Genomic DNA, 21,101 nt, shown 5'->3' with positions numbered 1-21,101 from the left:
TATGGGTTTTACCATTTGGCCCTAAGGTTCCAGGGGAGTGTGTTACAGGCCCCCTTAGATGACAACACCAACGATTTATTTGAACAATAATCGTTACAGGTTTACACTATTTGTAAGTAACTGTTTGATAAAAATACACTTATTTTTTTATGAATAGTGAAATCTTGTACGATTTTAAATTGCATTATGTAATTTCCAGACGGTTGAATTTTACCAAGCTTTTGAGAATCACCACTGTACAGTATGTGTGCCAGTCCGACAAAACTCTGTTGTATTAGGGCTTCTTTTTATGTTTATATATCCTGTGAAAGAGGAATATGGTTTCATCTTCTTGTGTAACAAATATGGTGTATTCTAACTGGTTTGTATTGTGTGAGTTCATTTGGGAGCACAATTAAAGTCCTTTTTTTTTATCTACATATTTGGTAAACACCTAACACATTCTAGCTGTGACACAAAGAACCAGCTATTTCACGAACCTGGAAGGACCATTCCTCGAACTAGTATCATGTGACGAGGATCCTGGCTATAATCCTTTGGCTGGGGCTCCAAAATAGTACCCACTGGCATAGCTTTCTCAAACAGAGTCCTCAAAGCTGGTAGCTTTCGAGGAGAAATTATAGAGAAGTGGATTCCTCTCTGCCAAAAAAACAAGGAATATTCATGAATACTACAGAAGTTCTGAAAACAAGATGACAGCCAACATTATGCTTCTCAATCAAGCCAAACCAACATTTTGTTTACCTCCCCAATCTTCTGGACAAGGTTTTCTGTGGTGTAACCGGAATAGGTTGTGCTCTCTACAGCAGGAAGGAGATATGGTGGGGAGTTGCAGATTAATATACACACTTTGTGTGTTTGCCCACTGCAAGATACAAAACGTAGAAAAAAATATTACCGTTATAAATGCACTTTTCTAAATGCCCAGTTTAGTTTTAGGGTTAAAGTGTATCGAACCCAGAAAGCTAAAATGTAATATATTGCTGCTTACCATCCTTCAATGTGGCAGAAGTGGTTTCTTTTTAAGCCAATTTATCTTTATTTTACCTGGTAAATGTGAAAATAAAACCTTTTCTGTCCCTGGATGGCTACGCTCACTTGCTCCACTGTATCTATGGAGAAACCCATGGTTTTCACCAAGGCTTTCTAGATTTAGATAAAAAAGTATTTTTTTCTTTATTCATCTTGATTACGTGAGAGGAAATTAGTATTTCACCAAAGATAGCATAAATAGGCGATGACACTGTTTATTTCAAGGGTTTTATTTCAAGAGAATGAACAAAGACACCACACTTAGGGCAAGAACAGGTACTTGCTAAAAAAAAATAAAATAAATGCATACACAACATCTGAGGACGAGTAATCTGCAATATATTACATTTTTTGTTCTTAGTTTTAGATATCCTTTAAGGTTAAAGTGATTATCTCTATTTAAGCACTTTCAGCAGCTGAAGTAATCGCTGAGTATGCGATTACTTTATCTTTTAATCCTTGCCTAGTTCCAGTTTAAGCTGGTGCCATGACCACTGCCCATAGCTTCCGGTTTCAGGGCGAGTCCTCTCACCTGCAGCATCCTATGGTGTCACCCTTGCATGCAAGGACTGGAGCTGTGTCTTTTTACACTGTGTATAAACAGAAGCACACAGCTCTACAGGTCCCTCTCAAAAAATTAGCATATTGTGATAAAGTTCATTATTTTCTGTAATGTACTGATAAACATTAGACTTTCATATATTTTAGATTCATTACACACAACTGAAGTAGTGCAAGCCTTTTATTGTTTTAATATTGATGATTTTGGCATACAGCTCATGAAAACCCAAAATTCCTATCTCAAAAAATTAGCATATCATGAAAAGGTTCTCTAAACGAGCTATTAACCTAATCATCTGAATCAACTAATTAACTCTAAACACCTGCAAAAGATTCCTGAGGCTTTTAAAAACTCCCAGCCTGGTTCATTACTCAAAACCGCAATCATGGGTAAGACTGCCGACCTGACTGCTGTCCAGAAGGCCATCATTGACACCATCAAGCAAGAGGGTAAGACACAGAAAGAAATTTCTGAATGAATAGGCTGTTCCCAGAGTGCTGTATCAAGGCACCTCAGTGGGAAGTCTGTGGGAAGGAAAAAGTGTGGCAGAAAACGCTGCACAACGAGAAGAGGTGACCGGACCCTGAGGAAATTGTGGAGAAGGACCGATTCCAGACCTTGGGGGACCTACGGAAGCAGTGGACTGAGTCTGGAGTAGAAACATCTAGAGCCACCGTGTACAGGTGTGTGCAGGAAATGGGCTACAGGTGCCGCATTCTCCAGGTCAAGCCACTTTTGAACCAGAAACAGCGGCAGAAGCACCTGACCTGGGCTACAGAGAAGCAGCACTGGACTGTTGCTCAGTGGTCCAAAGTACTTTTTTCGGATGAAAGCAAATTTTGCATGTCATTCGGAAATCAAGGTGCCAGAGTCTGGAGGAAGACTGGGGAGAGGGAAATGCCAAAATGCCTGAAGTCCAGTGTCAAGTACCCACAGTCAGTGATGGTCTGGGGTGCCATGTCAGCTGCTGGTGTTGGTCCACTGTGTTTTATCAAGGGCAGGGTCAATGCAGCTAGCTATCAGGAGATTTTGGAGCACTTCATGCTTCCATCTGCTGAAAAGCTTTATGGAGATGAAGATTTCATTTTTCAGCACGACCTGGCACCTGCTCACAGTGCCAAAACCACTGGTAAATGGTTTACTGACCATGGTATTACTGTGCTCAATTGGCCTGCCAACTCTCCTGACCTGAACCCCATAGAGAATCTGTGGGATGTTGTGAAGAGAAAGTTGAGACACACAAGACCCAACACTCTGGATGAGCTCAAGGCTGCTATCGAAGCATCCTGGGCCTCCATAACACCTCAGCAGTGCCACAGGCTGATCGCCTCCATGCCACGCCGCATTGAAGCAGTCATTTCTGCAAAAGGATTCCCGACCAAGTATTAAGTGCATAACTGAACATAATTTTTTGAAGGTTGACTTTTTTTGTATTAAAAACACTTTTTTTTTTTATTGGTCAGATGAAATATGCTAATTTTTTTGAGATAGGAATTTTGGTTTTTCATGAGCTGTATGCCAAAATCATCAATATTAAAACATAAAAAGGCTTGCACTACTTCAGTTGTGTGTAATGAATCTAAAATATATGAAAGTCTAATGTTTATCAGTACATTACAGAAAATAATGAACTTTATCACAATATGCTAATTTTTTGAGAGGGACCTGTATAGTCTAGCATTGCAAAGCACTCCCCTGCTTCTCCCTCCTTATCACCCCTCTCTTCTCCAAGCTAATGGACTGGCATGAGACTGCGCTGTCCACCGTTAACACTTTCCTGTAGAACCAGGAAAGCACTAGTAAGAGTTGGATCCAGAATAGAGAAAACGGAACATTTTAAACAAAAAAAAATTGCAATTTTGTTTATGCCTTTGCGTTGCACTAAAACATGGTATTGTAAAATGGATTAGTGTGGTGCAACGAACCTGCATTTCAGTGCGCTGGGGTTCATTGGCAGCCCATTCAAAAATTAAAAGGAACTGCCTTAAAGCAACACAACTTTATTGTGCATTGGGGTAATGCACTGCACAGGTATCTTCCAATGGAGACACTAGTTCTGGTGACCTGGGGGTCCCCAAGGAATGTCCTTAATTTGCAGGAATTTCATCTCAATTCCTGTTTGGCTACAGGACAGGAAATGAAGGGAAACTTCTGCAATGAGATTCAGTTCTACTTTAACACCTAGGCAGTGCCAAGTATCAATGAAAAAAGAAAAGTTTGACTTACCTGTAAATTCCATATCTTGGAGTTCAGTACAGGCACAGGTTTCATATTTAAATACAGGCACAGGTTTCATATTTAAATAAAGACCCTAGGCCTAGGTTATAGGCTGCTACTTTCCGGTGACTGGACACTGGAAATGCTTTGGAGGACAGCCCCCCTGGGTTCCCACTGTAATGCTGCCTTACGTGATTTTGCGCAGCCGGGCCGCCCTGTCGCAGTGTGTATATATATATATATATATATATATAGGAGGCGGTCCGGAAGTGGTTCAAATAGAAATGAAATTAAAAAGGCACAACATTTGTGTAGATATTAAAAAAACAATACCTTTTTTCCCTTTTTTAGAAGTGATCACATTCCCTCGTTTCTCCTCAGCTTTTATGCAGCTGGGAACAAACAGTACACTGGGCTTCCCACGAATGGCTGTGCAGGGGAGGCGTCAAGTCTGATCATTGGAGGAGAGCAGTCTGAGTTCCCAGCATAGCTAGAGAACTGACCACAATGTGTTCTGCTTAGTGTGGTCAGTTTTTCTTTTTCTAGTAAAGTAGAAGTACTGGCAGGATCACCAGAGATTTCACACAAAGGAAGCAATACAAAGGGAACAGAATACTTTTTCATACAAGTACATGGTACAGCAGGCACATGAATATGAAATGTTACGGTAACAAACACTTTAATGTTTGACAATTGACTTTGCTCCAGAAACTTCCTTCTGCTGCTCCGCATCTTCACTCTCAAAGACAAGGAAGCTCCCATCATAGTAGCCTCTGTTTGATCTACAGTTGCCATGGTGCTGCACATGTGATCAGTTATAAAACCTGCCATTTGATGACTTGAGTGTTTGCTGAGAACACAAGCGAATATGACAACTATAACTCACGCAGTAATTCCACTTTGCTTCTGCTCTGACAGTCAGCACCACTGCACAAACCTAACTGGTTCTGGAACAGGCACCCTTTTGGTACCTTAAAGCGGAGTTCCACCCAAAAGTGGAACTTCCGCTCTTTTGCTTCCTGTTTTTGACAGGTACCCTTCCCCACTTCCGGGACACGGCGCCGCGGCCGTCCCGGAAGTTCGGCCCCCCTCCTCCTTCCCCCGCCGCAGAATAGACATGCGCAGCGTGCTTCGCACATGCTCCGTAGGAACCCGGCCGTGAAGCCACAAGGCATCTTTTTTTTTTTTTATACAATTATGTTTTGTAGCTTTGATAATGGTCATTTATTTCCCCAAAATGCATTGGCTATTTGAGTAAACACCTATTTGGTTTACACATTTGCGCATGTGAGAAAATATAAAAAAAAAAAATAAATGTCGGTTCACACTATGGCGATCCGACTTCGGGGGCGACCTGTGAAGTCGCGTGCACCGTGACTTCGGCACGACTTGCACGGACTTCACATAATGGAAGTCAATGCTAGTTGCTCCGATGTCGCCCCGAAGTAGTACAGGAACTATTTTCTAAATCGGAGTGACTTGAGTCACTCCTATTAGAACAGTTGCCAAAGCACAGAATGGACCGCGACTTGTCAGGCTGACCAGTCGTCTGACAAGTCGGGTAGGGTGAATCTGGGACTTAAAGGACATTACCTCCCCACTAGCACTGAGATGTTTATAGTAATTTCTTTCTTCTCTCCAAGTATCAAAACCAGAATGTGTGGCATTTTTCTCCCCAAAACACAACAAATAAACTATGATACAGAAAAAAAGGGGAATTTTGTATAACTTACATCTGTTCTCTCATCTTCTTGAAGTCATCAAAAAGCTGAAGAGCAGTGCTAAGTCCCTCAGCGATAAGGCTGCAGCTCTCCCCACCGCCACCCATAAACCTGACGAAAAAGCAAAGTAAAAAAAATGCTTCACATTTAGGTAAAATAACCTACAGACATCAACTTTTATTGTTTAGACTTCTCATACTTGTCATGTTTGACTGAATTTTACAGATGTTGCATTTTAATTTGCTTCTCTTTGGATGCCTTATTAGGCAAGCCCAAGAGTCTATTATCCGTATACCTGCATAAGCGACAGTTGTGGGATATTAGGATGAAACATACCTATCACAATAAACAGGTAAAGATATCAGCCACCTGTTTACCCTTTTAAAGACTCTTTATGCCATGGTTTTGTACACTGTCACTGAACTCCACTGTAAACCTAAATACCCCAATATATATAGCAGTGGGTACTGTCAACTCTGGAGCCCCAAACAGCCGATTTTAAATGTGACAGTGGCTGTGGGGGTGGTCTGAAGCTCCTGTTCTGACGCAATAACAAGAATTTTGGCTAGTGAAATCTTAAAAATGTGAACTCTTGGAAACTTCAACATCTAATAACCCAGGTGGTGAAACCTTGATCAGGAAGAGAGCTTTCCAAGCTAAAAACAAGTCGGCAATTGCAGCTCATATATCTTCTCTATACAGGGTCCCTTTAAACTGGGTTATAGAGGGAATAGTTAGGGTAGGTAGTTGGGTAAAGTCTTTAAACGTGTGAAGAAAACAGCTTCATAAACACCTATTCTTGGGGGGAATGACAAAACTTTGCTCTGTGGCAGATGCGGATTTTAGTCAACTCCTCTGACAAATAGCAGGTCCCGCTACTTACTGCTGTGGTTCCTCCCAGTAAGCCAGGGCTTGACAAATCCCAGGTCGCTATGGTGACTGGAATTTGCATCCTGGCGCCTGGGCTTTTGTCAGCCTATTTAAAAAAAAAAAAAAAACAACCTACAATAGATAGGAGAACACTCCTGTATAGTAGTGAAGGTCATACATGTCTATGGTTCTTCCAATTACACTGTAAGCGGTTGAGTCTTTTTTTTTTTTTTTTTATAGGCCAATAGCATAGAACGCCGCAGCCGCTCTCTGGGAAGAGGTCTGTCGCAATTAAGACAAAGCTGTACTCCATAGACCACACAGGCTCTCCTTCACTTCTGTGTTCAGTTGTCCATACACATTGTAAAATCTCTGGGCAATCTTCTATAGAGTTACCAAAATTATATATTATAAGGACCTACCTAAACAATGTTTTCCAAGCAGGCAGGACCTTGCAGCACATTAATGATGGAAGACCTAAGAATATTGTACAATCTGATTGTATAGTGCATGGTGAGCTTTAAGGCGAGATATCACTTTTCAGGTTGGACAGGCACGCTCTCTTCTGAAGTTTAACAAAGGAGCATCCCTGTCCAACACAGACAAGGGAAACATTGGTCATGGGGAGTTTGAATGAGGCTCACACTAATAATAAGTAAAAATAATAATAAATTATACATTTATTGCATAATACTGATATGAATAAAAATATCAGATAATCCGATGGGTAATAAAAACAGGTAATTGAGCTGTACTGTATTATAATCGATGGCCAACATGATTAATCACAAAACAATGTGTACACGTATGAGTAAATAGCATTGCAAAAAAATAAATGGGGTAACAGAGAAACATTATGTTAACTTCATGTACAAGGGATATAGTTGTTTAATATACTGCCATCTTGTGGTCATTTCGGTTACTGCATCTTTTTCAGTATTCCCTCCTATTCTATGATGTATTTCCCCTTCCTGTCTAGTTTGGTTGAATTTCCCTTTCCTGTTCAGTTTGTGTGGAGGTGAAATAAAGGACGGAGTGCAGAACCACGTCGTGTCTGTGGATTAATTTACACATTACATTACATGTCTAGGTATCCTATAACTCTACACGTTTAGTACATTAGTCTCCACTTCTTCAGGAGTAGATGCAGAAAATTAAGTTTGGAAAAATGAAAGGAAAAAGACCAAAATAATATAGTATATGTGAATAAATCCCTGAAGGAAAATGGTACAAGGGCTGGAGCCCTGGTACTTACATGTCAGCTAAATTTAAAAGGGAAAAAAAGGGAGTCTGGCAGCCCTGTGGGTGGGGGGCACCCTAGGGAGAATTCGCCTCAGGGGACTGAGGCAGCGGGATTCGACCAAAAACCAACAGAGAAGGGCTGAAGGAAGAGGGGCGAACTGGGCCGACGTGTCCAGAGGGATCCATAAGCACTGTGCAAGGGTAAGCCAGCAGTAGTCTGTGTAAGATCCATAAGTGACTATATAAATGAAATGGATATTACCAATGAAAAGAGTAGTAGGTGAATAGGCCAGAACAAGACTGAACCCAAGAGACAATACTTAACTGGTGGAGAAAAAAGTGCCAAAAAAACGAAGGTAAGATAAGCATGGGAAAATGGACATGTATTGACCAGGTAAGTCAGAAAATAAGTTACAAAAAAGTCCCCAAGTGACTTACAAGTTGTAATCCTTTGTGTGAGTGAAAAGTTTGGCATGTCCACCGGTGTGGGGAACAGAAAGACATGAAGAGCTCATGCCGCACCAACCACATTCCTGCTCAGAGGTAGACGTCAGGCCCACCGCCAACGCCATGTCACACCAAATGATGAGGGGCCTAGGGAGGAATAGCGCTCAGTGCTGGTCGGCACAAGTACCGGAAACCAGAGGGAGTGTCATCCACCCGGCCCCACCTATGGCGTCAGGTGGAAAACAACCGCTACAACGCCAGAACGTGTGATGTCATGCGTCGGGCGTGGAGACTCATCTACTACTCTATTCATTGGTAATATCCATTTCATTTATATAGTCACTTATGGATCTTTCACAGATTACTGCTGGCTTACCCTTGCACAGTGCTTATGGACCCCGCTGACTTTTCCCTTTTAAATTTAGCTGACATGCAAGTACCAGGGCTCCAGCCCGGATTTATTCACATATACTATATTATTTTGGTTTTTTTCCTCTCATTTTTCCAAACTTAATTTTCTGCATCTACTCCTGAAGAAGTGAAAACTCCTAAACATGTTGAGTTATAGGATGCCTAGACATATTTGTAATGTTTCTCTGTTACCCCATTTATTTTTTTTGCAATGATATTCACTCATACGTGTATACACATTGTTTTGTGATAATCATGTTGACCATCGATAATACAGCTCAATTAACGTTTTTTTACCTGTCTGATATTGGTATTCATATCAGTATTTTGCAATACATTTATAATTTATTATTTTCACTTATTTGTATATTGTAACCAATGTTTCTCTTATTGTATATTATTGGAATGGAGGCTCATCACGTATGGTGCCACAGACCAAAATTTTTTCTGGTCCTGTCCAACACAGACATCATGCATCCTAGGAAACGCATTGTACAGTCTTGGCTCCTAACTTTTTAGCTGGCTCCTAGATTCATGCAAATTTGTCAAGCCCTGTGGTAACCTAGTCACTGCAGGACAAAAAAAAGGTTTTGTAGGGGTCCTCAGGAGAAACCACAGCAGACAGCCTGGAACACACTACTCTGCATACCCGTATGTATGGAATAGGGTGAGGGGTCTGCCACAAAATGGCTAACAGACAGGTTACGATTATGAAGCGTTTTTCTTTACAGGGTCCTTTTTTTTTCTTTTTTTAACCAGTTACCGACCACCCGCCGATTTACGTCGGTCCTTTGATGCTAAATACCGGGGTTATGGCAGCAGATAAATGCCATAACCCCAGGATTTTTAAAAACTTGGCGGACCGGAGCGACAAATGTCGTTGCCTAGCAACCAGCTTAAAGAGACGATTTTTTTTTAGTGTACTTGTGAGATCTGAGGACTTTTTGACCCCAGATCTCACAATAAAGAGGTCCTGTCATGGCTATTTCTATTACAAGGAATGTTTACATTCCTTGTAATAGGAATAAAAATTAACATTTTTTTTTTACTGTAAAAATCAAAAATAATAAATAGAAAAAAAAAATTAAAGCGCCCTGTCCCCGTTAGCACCCGCGCAGAAGCGAACACATACCGAAGCCCCGCCCACATATGTAAACGGTGTTCAAATCACACATGTGAGGTATCGCCGCGATCGTTAGAGCGAGAGCAATCATTTGAGCTCTAGACCTCCTCTGTAACTCTAAGCTGGTAGCCTGTAGAATTTTTTAAAATGTCGCCTATGGGATTTTTAAGTACCAAACGTTGTTGCCATTCTGCGAGCGTGTGAAATTTTGAAGCATGACATGTTGGGGATCTATTTACTCGGCGTAACATTATCTTTCACATTATAGAAAAAAATTGGGCTAACTTTACTGCTTTTTTATTTTTTTATTCAAAAAAGGGATTTTTTTTCCAAAAAAATTGCATTTGGAAGACGGCTGCGCAAATACGGTGTGATAAAAAAATATTGCAACGATCTCCATTTTATTCTCTAGGATCTCTGATAAAAAAAATAAAATAAAAAAAAAAAAAAAAAAAAAAAAAATTGGCCTTCAAGAAATATAAATCAGAGGGCACAGTATCGGCCTTCCAGCAATACAAGGAGGAAAATAAGAAGTGTAAACACGAAATCAAGATGGCTAAAATCAACTTTGAGAGACAAATAGCGGAGGATAGTAAAAAAAACCCAAAGAAATTCTTTAAATATATCAACAGCAAAAAAACTAGGGCAGAGCATATTGCACACATAATTAACGATGATGGGAGGATGGTTACAGAGGACACTGAAAAAGCAACCGTGCTGAATTCTTTTTTCTCGTCAGTCTTTACGCAGGAAAAGGAAGGGTACACTGACCATGACTGTATGGTTAGTAGTAATACACAGGACTTGCCACTATGGCTAACAGAGGGGGAAATCAGGGAAAGACTGGATAAACTTAACACAAACAAATCACCAGGCCCGGATGGCGTACATCCGAGAGTGCTCAAGGAACTCAGTATGGTTATATCTAGACCACTGTTCCTGATCTTTGCTGACAGTATTAGGACAGGAGATGTACCAGGGGATTGGAGGAAGGCTAACGTGATTCCGATATTCAAAAAGGGCCAGAGACATATCCCGGGAAATTATAGGCCTGTCAGTCTGACATCAATAATATGTAAACTTTTGGAGGGGATGATAAGGGACTATATCGTAGAGTATGCTAAAGACAACAACATCATCAGTAGTAACCAGCACGGGTTTACAAATGGGCGTTCTTGTCAAACCAATCTCTTAGCATTCTACGAGGAAGTGAGCTGTGAGCTAGATAGGGGGAGACCAGTGGATGTGGTGTACTTGGATTTCGCTAAGGCGTTTGATACAGTTCCCCACAAGCGCTTAATTTATAAAATAAGGTCTGCAGGTATCGACAGCAGGGTTTGCTCTTGGATACGGAATTGGCTAAAAGGCCGTGTCCAAAGGGTAGTAATAAACAGCGCATACTCAGACTGGTCTGAGGTAGTAAGCGGGGTGCCCCAGGGCTCAGTCCTGGGACCAACCTTGTTCAATTTATTCATAAACAGCATTGAGGAAGGGATCAGTAGTTCGTTATCAGTTTTTGCAGATGACACAAAATTGGCCAGGGCAATAACTGCACAGCATGAAGCAGATATCCTACAGAATGACCTGGACAAAATTACGGAGTGGGCAACGACATGGCAAATGAGGTTTAATGTGGAGAAGTGTAAGGTTTTGCACTTGGGGACCAAAAACATAAAAACACAATACACGTTAGGAGGGGAACCCTTGGGGGAATCAAAAATGGAGAAAGATTTGGGAGTCTTAGTTGATGATAGATTAGGCAACAGCATGCAATGCCAAGCGGCAGCTTCCAAAGCCAACAGAATATTAGCATGCATAAAGAAAGGGATGTATTCCAGAGATAAGACTATAATCCTTCCACTTTATAAAACTCTGGTCCGACCGCATCTGGAGTATTCTGTCCAGTTCTGGTCGCCAGTCCTCAGGAGGGATGTGTTGGAGCTGGAGAAAGTCCAGAGAAGGGCAACTAAACTGATTAGGGGGTTGGAGGACCTTACCTATGAAGAGCGGCTGCAATCGCTCGATTTATTTTCCCTGGAGAAAAGACGTCTGAGAGGGGACATGATAGCAATTTATAAATATCTTAATGGGGATCTCAGCTTAGAAGAAAAGCTGTTCATTCGAAGGAATTGCATGAGGACTCGAGGACATACAATGCGATTAGAGGAGAAGCGTTTTAACCTCAGGCAACGTGGGGGGTTCTTTACTGTTAGGGCTACAAGATTGTGGAATTGTCTACCACAAGAGGTGGTTTCTGCGGGTAGTATGGTGACTTTCAAAAGACTCTTAGACTTACATCTCAAGGATCAGGAGATTGAGGGCTATGTTAGATGATTACAGTCACACACACCTACACAGGTTGAACTGGATGGACTATTGTCTTTATTCAACCTCGCCTACTATGTAACTATGTAATAAATAAATAAATAAATAAATGTTTGGGGGTTCGAAATAGTTTTCTACCAAAAAAATGATTTTAGCTTGTAAACACCAAGTGTCAAAAATAGGCTTGGTCTTAAAGTGGTTAATAAGATCTTACACGGTGTCCTTATGTTGAAGCACTTAAATTCTGTCAGTTCCATATAAAAAGGAGATAAACAAGCATACTCAAGTACATGACCATAGGTGAATCTTACTGGATGCTGTCCAGCCACTGAACAAATTCATAAGCACTGCTGGTGGGGGCGTGACACTGAACATAAGATTCCGGAGCACAGTCTACAGTATTGAAGACCACAAGGCTATACTGCGTTCCACCATACTGCAAAACAAAGCATTAACAGTGAATTCAGATATAGACAGTCTGCATATTTAGGTCTCTTCTAATTAGCAATATTCAACTTACATCACCTCCAAAATCAGTTTCTGCTGGAGGACCACCATTGAAATACCTAAAGAAAAAAAAGTTGGAAAAGAAACTTAGGATCACTGAAGCTGTACTGACTATTTCGAAGGAAACTCTAGTTATGTAAGTAAAAAAACTAAATCTCCTCCAAGTCAGCTAGTTCAAGAATACATTTTCCATGAGTTTTTATTAACCAGTGTTCAAAGAAATTGAAGTAAAGACCATTAACATCCTTTATAACTAGAAAGCATAATATGTCCTCTGGTGCACCAAAAGTCACACTACTTAACATTGGGAGACATGCAACAAAACACTTTACAATCTTCAGGTCCAGGTGGTTATTGTAACCATTCAGCTTCATGACTCCACTTTTAAAGGGCATCTGACTTTTTATACCCCTTCATATTAACCTGTGATTCTTGCACGCATATGCATTTACAGATCTTTAGAGGCAGCAGCGTTTTGGGCCGAAAAAAAAAAAACCTAGAACTAGCATGTTACAGAGAAGAGCTTTTTGGCAGAAAAACACCACCTGACATACCTAAAAACATTATTTTGGCCAATTAAATGAATGCACATTCAATCACATTTACAAATGGGCTTCAGGTGCATTTTTATTGCAGCAAGGCCTTTACATGTGGGTCTACAAGTTAAATAAAAATATACAGCGGGTAAAATAAGTACTGAACGTGTCAACTTTTTTCTAGGTAAAAAGGTATAGATATAGGTGCTATTGATATGAAATGTTCACCACGTCAGTAAATCTATACATACAAAAAAAACAAAACAAATAAGTTCAGAAATGAAAGCGGTAGTATACTCCGCTTTTTAATTTTTGCCTACAGGTAAGCCTATAACAAGGCTTACCTGTAGGTAAAATTAATATCTTCTAAACCTGCACAGTTAAGGAGATATTCACCCTGCATGCAGCCGCTGACCAGCGGTGCATGCGGTCTGAAGATCCAGCGTATCTTGAAGGACCTTCAGAGCTCCTTGCCGGAAAGTGAACTCCCGCACGCATGCACGGGAGTGACGTCATCGCAGCTCCAGTCACTCACAGCGCCGGAGCCGCCGTACCCCAAAGAGACACAGAGGGAACATGTCAGGTCCCTCAGCGGTGTCGGGGCGACCGTGTGGGGGCTTCGTTCTAATGTAAGTATTTAGTAATATGCTAATATGCAATGCATACAAGCACATTATGCCATCGTCCAGCAGGGTTTTTTTTTATACACAGGGGATACAACCTTTAGGTTAAGTGTAATACAATGGAAAGACTCAAGGGGGAAAAAAAAAAAAAAGTATTGAACAGGAAGTAAGGGAGATGCAAAAAGGCATGGAAAGCCAAGACACCAGCTGAAATCTATCCGTAATTAGAAAGGAATCCTGACCTGGGTCAGTGCAATATAATAATCTGGAAGTGTAAAGCACATAATTTCACCATAATCAGGCCACGATTAGGTGCTCCTCACAAAATTTCTGACAGAGGAGTAAAAAGAATTATCAGAAGAGTTGTCCAAGAGCCGAAGATCACTTGTGGAGAGCTTCAGAAAGACCTGGAATTAGCAGGTACAATTGTTTTAAAGAAAACAAGTAATGCACTCTATTCTGACTCCAATTGTTGTAATAGGGGCTTATCCCTTGCTGAGACCTATTCCTGGCCTGTATAAGCAGATGCAATCACCGTGGACAATCGTTACCAGATAGCTGAACTCACCAGACACCGTTTCTTTTCATCCACGTAGGTTTTATTGCAAGCAGTAGGTATAGCAGACAACAAAATGTTGCAGGTGATTGAAGATGGTATCTACAGGTCAAAACATGGTAATGTGTTCGGGATGCGAGCAGATTGTACGAAGGCCTAGACCAGTGATGGCGAACCTTGGCACCCCAGATGTTTTGGAACTACATTTCCCATGATGCTCATTCACTCTGCAGTGTAGATGAGCATCATGGGAAATGTAGTTCCAAAACATCTGGGGTGCCAAGGTTCGCCATCACTGGCCTAGACAGATATGGCCATCTCTATCCCCACAAGCATAAAAAGCAGGAACAGAAAATACATCATCAATGGGAGGGGACACGAAGGAACACAGAAGGGAAAGACAGAAAGCAAGTGCAACATCTAAAACAACCACAAGATGGCAGTAAAAATCAATTATGACATTACCACAACTATGCATTTTATTATATTTTATATATTAAATAACATATATGTAAAATATATGTATAAAATGACGTATAATTTTATATATATATATAAAATAACATATTACATAACAGCACACTCCCCGTCTGGTATTGTAAATACCACTATGTTAATCATAACGGTAGTTATGCAAATGCGAATAAACAATGGTGCAATTTGCAGTCGTCTTGAAGACTTGAAAGACAAAAGAAAAAAACATGCATATATATGCAACAACAACAACTAGATAAGACATGAAGTGTCAAAGTCCAAGGTACATTCTTCTTTTGACAGAAACTGGATTCAACAAACCGAGGAGGGAAGTTAAGTCTCCAAAAGCCCAGAGTAGAACAAGTTCTGTAATGGGTAAAAGTCTTTACAGTTTGTCTGGCAACCTTCACCTCTACCTTACTTACCATACCATCATAGCTAGGCATGGTCCTTACAATGAGTCCCATGGGCCATTCAATTATTTCGGCTTGCTGGTCCTTGAGCATAACAAGATCTCCAACTTGCAGGTTAGGGTTCAGACGTTGCCATTTTCTGCGTCCTTGGAGAAGAGAAAGATACTCCATCTTCCAACGATTCCAGAAGCAGTTGGCAAGGTGTTGTACTCGCTTCCATTGCTCATGGCATAAGTTCCCCACTTTAAAGTCTCCAGGTGGAACAGGAACAGACCCAAGCTTCTGGGTAAGAAGATGATTGGGGACTCTGGATCTTTGTTAGGATCTAGAAGACTGAAAACTTCAGCTGAAGTTTCTTCTGTATGATCCAGAAGGAATTCAGGTCTTGTTAACCAAGAAGAATTTGCAGAGACACTTGCAGACATTGGTCTGGTGGCATGATCCGCAGGATTAAACTCTGATGGAGCATGATGCCATTGTTAAGGCCTTGAGGATTTTCAGATTCTTTATACATGGTTACTGATCTAAAACATAAAAGCTTTTTGTCTGATATATATATATATATATATATATATATATATATATATATATATATATATATATATATATATAGCCTAAAACAACCATGCTGTGTGTAGAATTTGATGTCATCTATCTGAATGTCTAGCTCACGCAGTATAAAATCTGCAACTTCTACGGCTAGCATAGACCCACAAAGTTTCAAGACTGGGAATTGTGTGTTCAGGATGAGGTGCTAACTTGGCTTTGCCAAACAGAAACCCTACATGGGTTTGATTATGAGTCTCTTACCTTGAGGTAGGCTACAGCTGCTATGGCCTCAGTGGATGAGCTAGTGAAGATATGAATCTCTTTTCTCTTACTTGCAGAAAGCGAAGTTGAAGTGTAGCAACGTGATCTGTCAATTCCATCTAAGGCATGTAGAGATCGTTTCCAGGACTTCCACTTTGAATATTTGTCTGCTGGTAGTGGAGCATCCCAATCTTGAATAGTCTCTGACAGCGGTCTTAATAGGGATTTACCTTGTATGGTGATGGGAGTCACAAATCCCAGTGGATCATATAGACTGTTCACCACTGACAGGACACCCCGTTTGGTGAATGGTCTGCAGTGTTGACTCAAAAGCCGTAATTGTCTTTTAATAAGTTCCACCATAAGCCCAGACTTCTCTGAACAGGAGGCATGTCCATTCTCAAATTTAAATCCTTAAATTCTGTAGCATGATCGCCAGGCTGAAAGGCTTTCATCACAGCAGCACTGTTTGAGGCAATCTTATGGAGTCTGAGGTTGGACTCAAAGCATACCTTGAGTCCTTTGGAGCAGGTCTGTGGCTTCTTCATCTGTGGGTAAGGATTTGAGTCCATGGTCCATGTAGAAGTCTCTCTTAACAAAAGTGTTGAGCATCTGCGCCATACTCCTTTTTACCATCAAGAGCAGTCCTTAATAGCCCATATGTTGCAATAGCAGGTGAGGAACAGTTTCCGAAGACATGTACTTTCATGCGGAATTCAATCACTTCATTTTTTTTATGTTGTCACGGTGCCACAGAAACCTTAGGAAGTTTATAGTCTTCTCTTACTATAAAGCAATGGAACATTTTTTTAATGTCAGCAGTTATGACAACTGGCTCTCTTCAGAACCTCATAAGTACTCCTACAAGGTTGTTGGTTAGGTTAGGACCAGTGAGGAGAACATCATTCAGGGATATGCCTTGATGCTTGGCACTAGAGTCAAACACTACCCCGATTTGCTTTGGTTTATGTGGATGATACACTCCAAAGAAAAGGCAGATACCAGCACTCATGTTCTAGAAGAGGTGGAGCTGGCTCAGCGTGATCATTGTCAAAGATCTTTTTCATAAAGGCAATGAAGTGGTCCTTAATTTCAGGCCTGTTCATTAGTGTTCGCTAAAGTGAGTTTAATCTGGATAAAGCTTGTTCACAATTGTTAGGAAGTCTAACTCTTGCAGCATGAAGTAATGGTCCAACACAGCTGTTAGCGTCATCCTTAAAGAATTCACTGTCCATTATTGTAATGAACTCTCCATCTTTAATTAACAAGGCTATTCTGTGGTCTTCATGTGTAGTACAAAACACTGCTACCCAAGTGGTCATCACAAGGAATGGGAATAACATCAGATACCTGGATAATATCAAGCGGCTTCTCCTTTACTTCATAATGAGGAGGGCATTGTCTGAAGTGAGATGCACACCCATTTCTTAGTCTTAAAGAAGTTAATCTCAGATGGCATTCGCATTCTGTTCAAGCATACATCGCCCACTATTATCCAGCTTAGATCAAGAACTGGCTAAAAGGGAGTGTCCAAAGGGTGGTAATAAATAGCGCATACTCAGACTGGTCTGGGGTGGTAAGTGGGGTCCCCCAAGGCTCAGTCCTAGGACCAACCTGTTCAATTTATTCATAAACAGCATTGAGGACGGGATCAGTAGTTCTATATCAGTTTTTGCAGAGGACACAAAATTGGGCAGGGCAATAACTGCACAGCATGAGGCAGATAACCTACAGAATCACCTGAACAAAATAACAGAGTGGGCAACGACATGGCAAATGAGGTTTAATGTGGAGAAGTGTAAGGTTTTGCACTTGGGGACTAAAAACATAAAAAGCACAATACACTTTAGGGGGGAACCTTTGGGGGAATCAAAAATGGAGAAAGATCTGGGAGTCTTGGTAAAGGATAGACTAGGCAATAGCATGCAATGTCAAGCGTCAGCTGCCAAAGCCGGCAGAATATTAGCATGCATAAAGAAAGGGATATATTCCAGAGATAAAACTATAATCCTACCACTTTATAAAACTCTGGTCCAACCGCATCTAGAGTATTCTGTCCAGTTCTGGTCGCCAATCCTCAAGAGGGATGTGTTGGAGCTGGAGAGAGTCCAGAGAAGGGCAAGTAAACTAATTAGAGGATTGGAGGACCTTAACTATGAAGTGTGGTTACAATCGCTTAATTTATTCTCCCTGGAGAAGAGACGCCCAAGAGGGGACATGATGGCAATTTATAAATACCTCAATGGTGATTTCAGCATAGACAAAAAGCTATTAAGTCCAAAGGATTGCATGAGGACTCGAGGACATACAATGCGATTAGAGGAGAAGCGTTAACCTCAGGGAACGCAGGGGGTTCTTTACTGTTAGGGCTACAAGATTATGGAATTCTCTACCACAAGAGGTAGTTTCTGCGGGGAGTATGGCTACTTTTAAAAGACTCTTGGACGTACATCTCAAGGATCAGAACATTAAGGGGCATGAGAGATGATTACGGCCACGCGCGCCTACACAGGTTGAACTGGATGGACTATTGTCTTTATTCAACCTCAACTACTACGTAACTATGCAAGTCTTCGTGCATATGGGGCGTCCTTAGATCCATTGCACTGCTACTCTTATGTACTCTGAGAATGTCTATTCCCAGCAAAACGAAGATTTCAGCATCCACTTTCACTGGAGGAATCTCGGTAACCAGGTGCCTTAATTGTGGGTGGTGATGAGCAGCAGCTGGAGCAGGAATCTCTTCCCTGTTGTCTGGTTACACTCAACTACTGTTGGCAAGAGTATGCCCTTCTTTGCCTTGATATGGGAGACCATGAACCCATCGGCTCTTCTGCCAGAGCTTTCTACACCACAAGAACAAGTGTTGAGAGTATATGGTGTTGCATGTCCCTTTATGCCAAGGATCTCAAAGAATTTAGGTTTAACCAGGGATCTGTTGCTCTGCTCATCTATTATGGCATACACCCTGGTAGCTTTCTCAGGTTGATCTTTTGGATATATTTTGACTAGACATACCTTGGCACAAGATTTGTGGCTTAATTCTTCTCCGCAGACTTCAGTACATGAAGATGAAACATTTGTTGTGGCTGGAGCATGGCTTTGCTGCTCCCCGCCATGATTTGAAGCAGGGTTCAATGTAGATTGCTGCTGTGGATTGTCTGGGAGTTGTGCAGGATGCATAGCTGTCACGTTTTTGTCACTCCTGCAGTCCGTGCACTTTATGCCAACTTTACAATCTTTAGCAAATTGGTCATAGGAAGCACAGCACCTATAGCATATTCGAAGTTTCTGGAGAATCTCCCTGCGTTCTTGGTCAGACTTAGCCCTAAGCCCATAACATTTCTTAAGAGGGTGTGGTTTGTTGTGAATATTTGTACATTGATATAATATCCCCCCTCAATCCTCTCTTCTCCAGAGAGAATAAGTTCAGTGCTTGTAGTCTTTCCTCATAGCTGATGCCCTCCATTCCCCTAATTATTTTTGTTGCCCTTTTCTGGACTCTCCAGTTCCAGCACATCCTTCCTGAGGACCGGTGCCCAGAACTGGACAGCATACTCCAGATGTGGTCGGACCAGATTCTTGTAGAGTGGGAGAATAATCTCTTTAATTTCTGGAGTGAATCCCCTTTTTTATACATCCCAGTATTCTGTTGGCTTTGCTTGCAGCGGCTTGGCATTGCATGCCACTGAAAAGCCTGTTCGTCTACCAGTACCCCCAGGTCCTTTTCCATCCTAGACTCACCCAGAGGTTCCCCCCCTAGTGAGTAGCTTGCTTTCTGGTTTCTGGCACCCAGGTGCATTACTTTACATTTTTCAACATTAAATCTCATCTGCCATGTAGTTGCCCACCCCATAATTTTGTTCAGGTCCGCTTGTAAGGTTTCCACATCCTGCCCAGAGGATATTGGCCTGCTTAGTTTGGTATCATCCGCAAATACTGAGATTTTACTCGATATCCCCTCCTCTAGATCATTTATGAATAAATTAAACAGGATTGGCCCCAGGACAGAACCCTGGGGGACCCCGCTTTCCACACCCGCCCAATCTTGAGTACTCCCCATTAATCACCACCCTTTGAAACCTGCCGGGGAGCCAGTTCTCTATCCAGGTACTCACCTTATGGTCCATACCTACCTTCCTTAGTTTGAACAGTAAGCGTTTGTGGGGAACGGTGTCAAAGGCCTTTTCGAAGTCCAGGTACACCACATCCACAAGCTTACCTTTATCTAGGTGGCAGCTCACTTCATCATAGAAGGTTAATAGATTGGTTTGGCAAGAACGATTTTTCCTGAATCCATGCTGATTACTACTAATAAACCCATTTTCATTACTAAAGTCTTGTATGTGGTCCCTTAACATCCCCTCCAAAATCTTGCAGACTACTGATGTTAGGCTGACCGGCCTATAGTTACCCGGGATATATCTCGGCCCCTTTTTAAATATTGATACCACGTTGACTTTTTTCCAATCAGCTGGCACCATACCCGTCTGTAAACTATCCTTAAAGATCAAGAATAATGGTTTGGCAATCATCTGGCTGAGCTCTTTAAGAACCCTCGGATGCAAGCCCTCCGGTCCCGGTGATTTATTTATGTTAAGTTTCTCTAGTTTAGTTCTAAGTCTATCTTCTGTAGCCATGGCGGTATTTCCTGAGGTGTGTTGTTTAGTTTGGCCTTACAAGCTGGGTTAGTGTAGCCCCCCAATTCTTTTGTGAAGACTGAATAGAAAAAATTATTTAACACTACCGCCTTTTCCCTGTCCTCTGTGGCCAAAACTCCCTTATCGTCTTTTATGGGGCCAATGTGTTCTGGCCTCGCTTTTTTACTGTTTATAGACTTAAAGAATTTCTTGGAGTTCTTTTTACTCTCTTCCGCTATATGTCTCTCATGTTCTATTTTAGCCTTCCTGATTTCGTCTTTACATTTCTTATTACACTCTTTGTAATACTTGAATGCTGCCAATGACCCCTTTCCTTTAGCATTAATATGCATTTTTATGTTGGAGTTTAGCCACCCAGGGTTTAGTTTTGCTCTTTTAAATTTATTTCCCTTTGGAATACACTGGTCAATCCCTTTGTTAAGTATGCTTTTGAAGCACTCCCATTTTTCCTCTGTGTTCTTTGTTCCAATGGTTCTATCCCATTTGATATTTTCTAGCAGAGAGCGCAGGTTTGGGAAATTGGCTCTTTTGAAATTCAGTGTCCTTATATTGCCCTTGTGTTTACTATTAC

The 21,101-nt window shown here is 41.3% G+C and overlaps 1 protein-coding gene across 1 annotated transcript in view; it reads right to left on the bottom strand.

Annotated features, from left to right (window-relative positions):
- Positions 1–471: 471 nt before the first annotated feature.
- The window catches only part of LOC309568945 (mediator of RNA polymerase II transcription subunit 25), a gene marked incomplete at its 3' end in the record, with an annotated part of 67,578 nt that continues 46,948 nt past the window's right edge, over positions 472–21,101 (bottom strand). The window contains exons 3-7 of the mRNA XM_082274711.1: positions 12,471–12,516; positions 12,262–12,386; positions 5,545–5,643; positions 745–865; positions 472–639 (exon numbers count right to left, since the gene is read on the bottom strand). Coding sequence (XP_082130837.1) covers positions 472–639; positions 745–865; positions 5,545–5,643; positions 12,262–12,386; positions 12,471–12,516 — 559 coding nt within the window. The remainder of the gene's footprint in view (positions 640–744; positions 866–5,544; positions 5,644–12,261; positions 12,387–12,470; positions 12,517–21,101) is intronic.

The sequence above is a fragment of the Pelophylax lessonae genome, assembly GCF_965119305.1.
Source record: "Pelophylax lessonae genome assembly, chromosome: 12".
Lineage (NCBI taxonomy): Eukaryota > Metazoa > Chordata > Amphibia > Anura > Ranidae > Pelophylax > Pelophylax lessonae.
The sequence above is the reverse complement of the archived record's forward strand: the minus strand, read 5'-3'. Positions and strand labels throughout refer to the sequence as shown.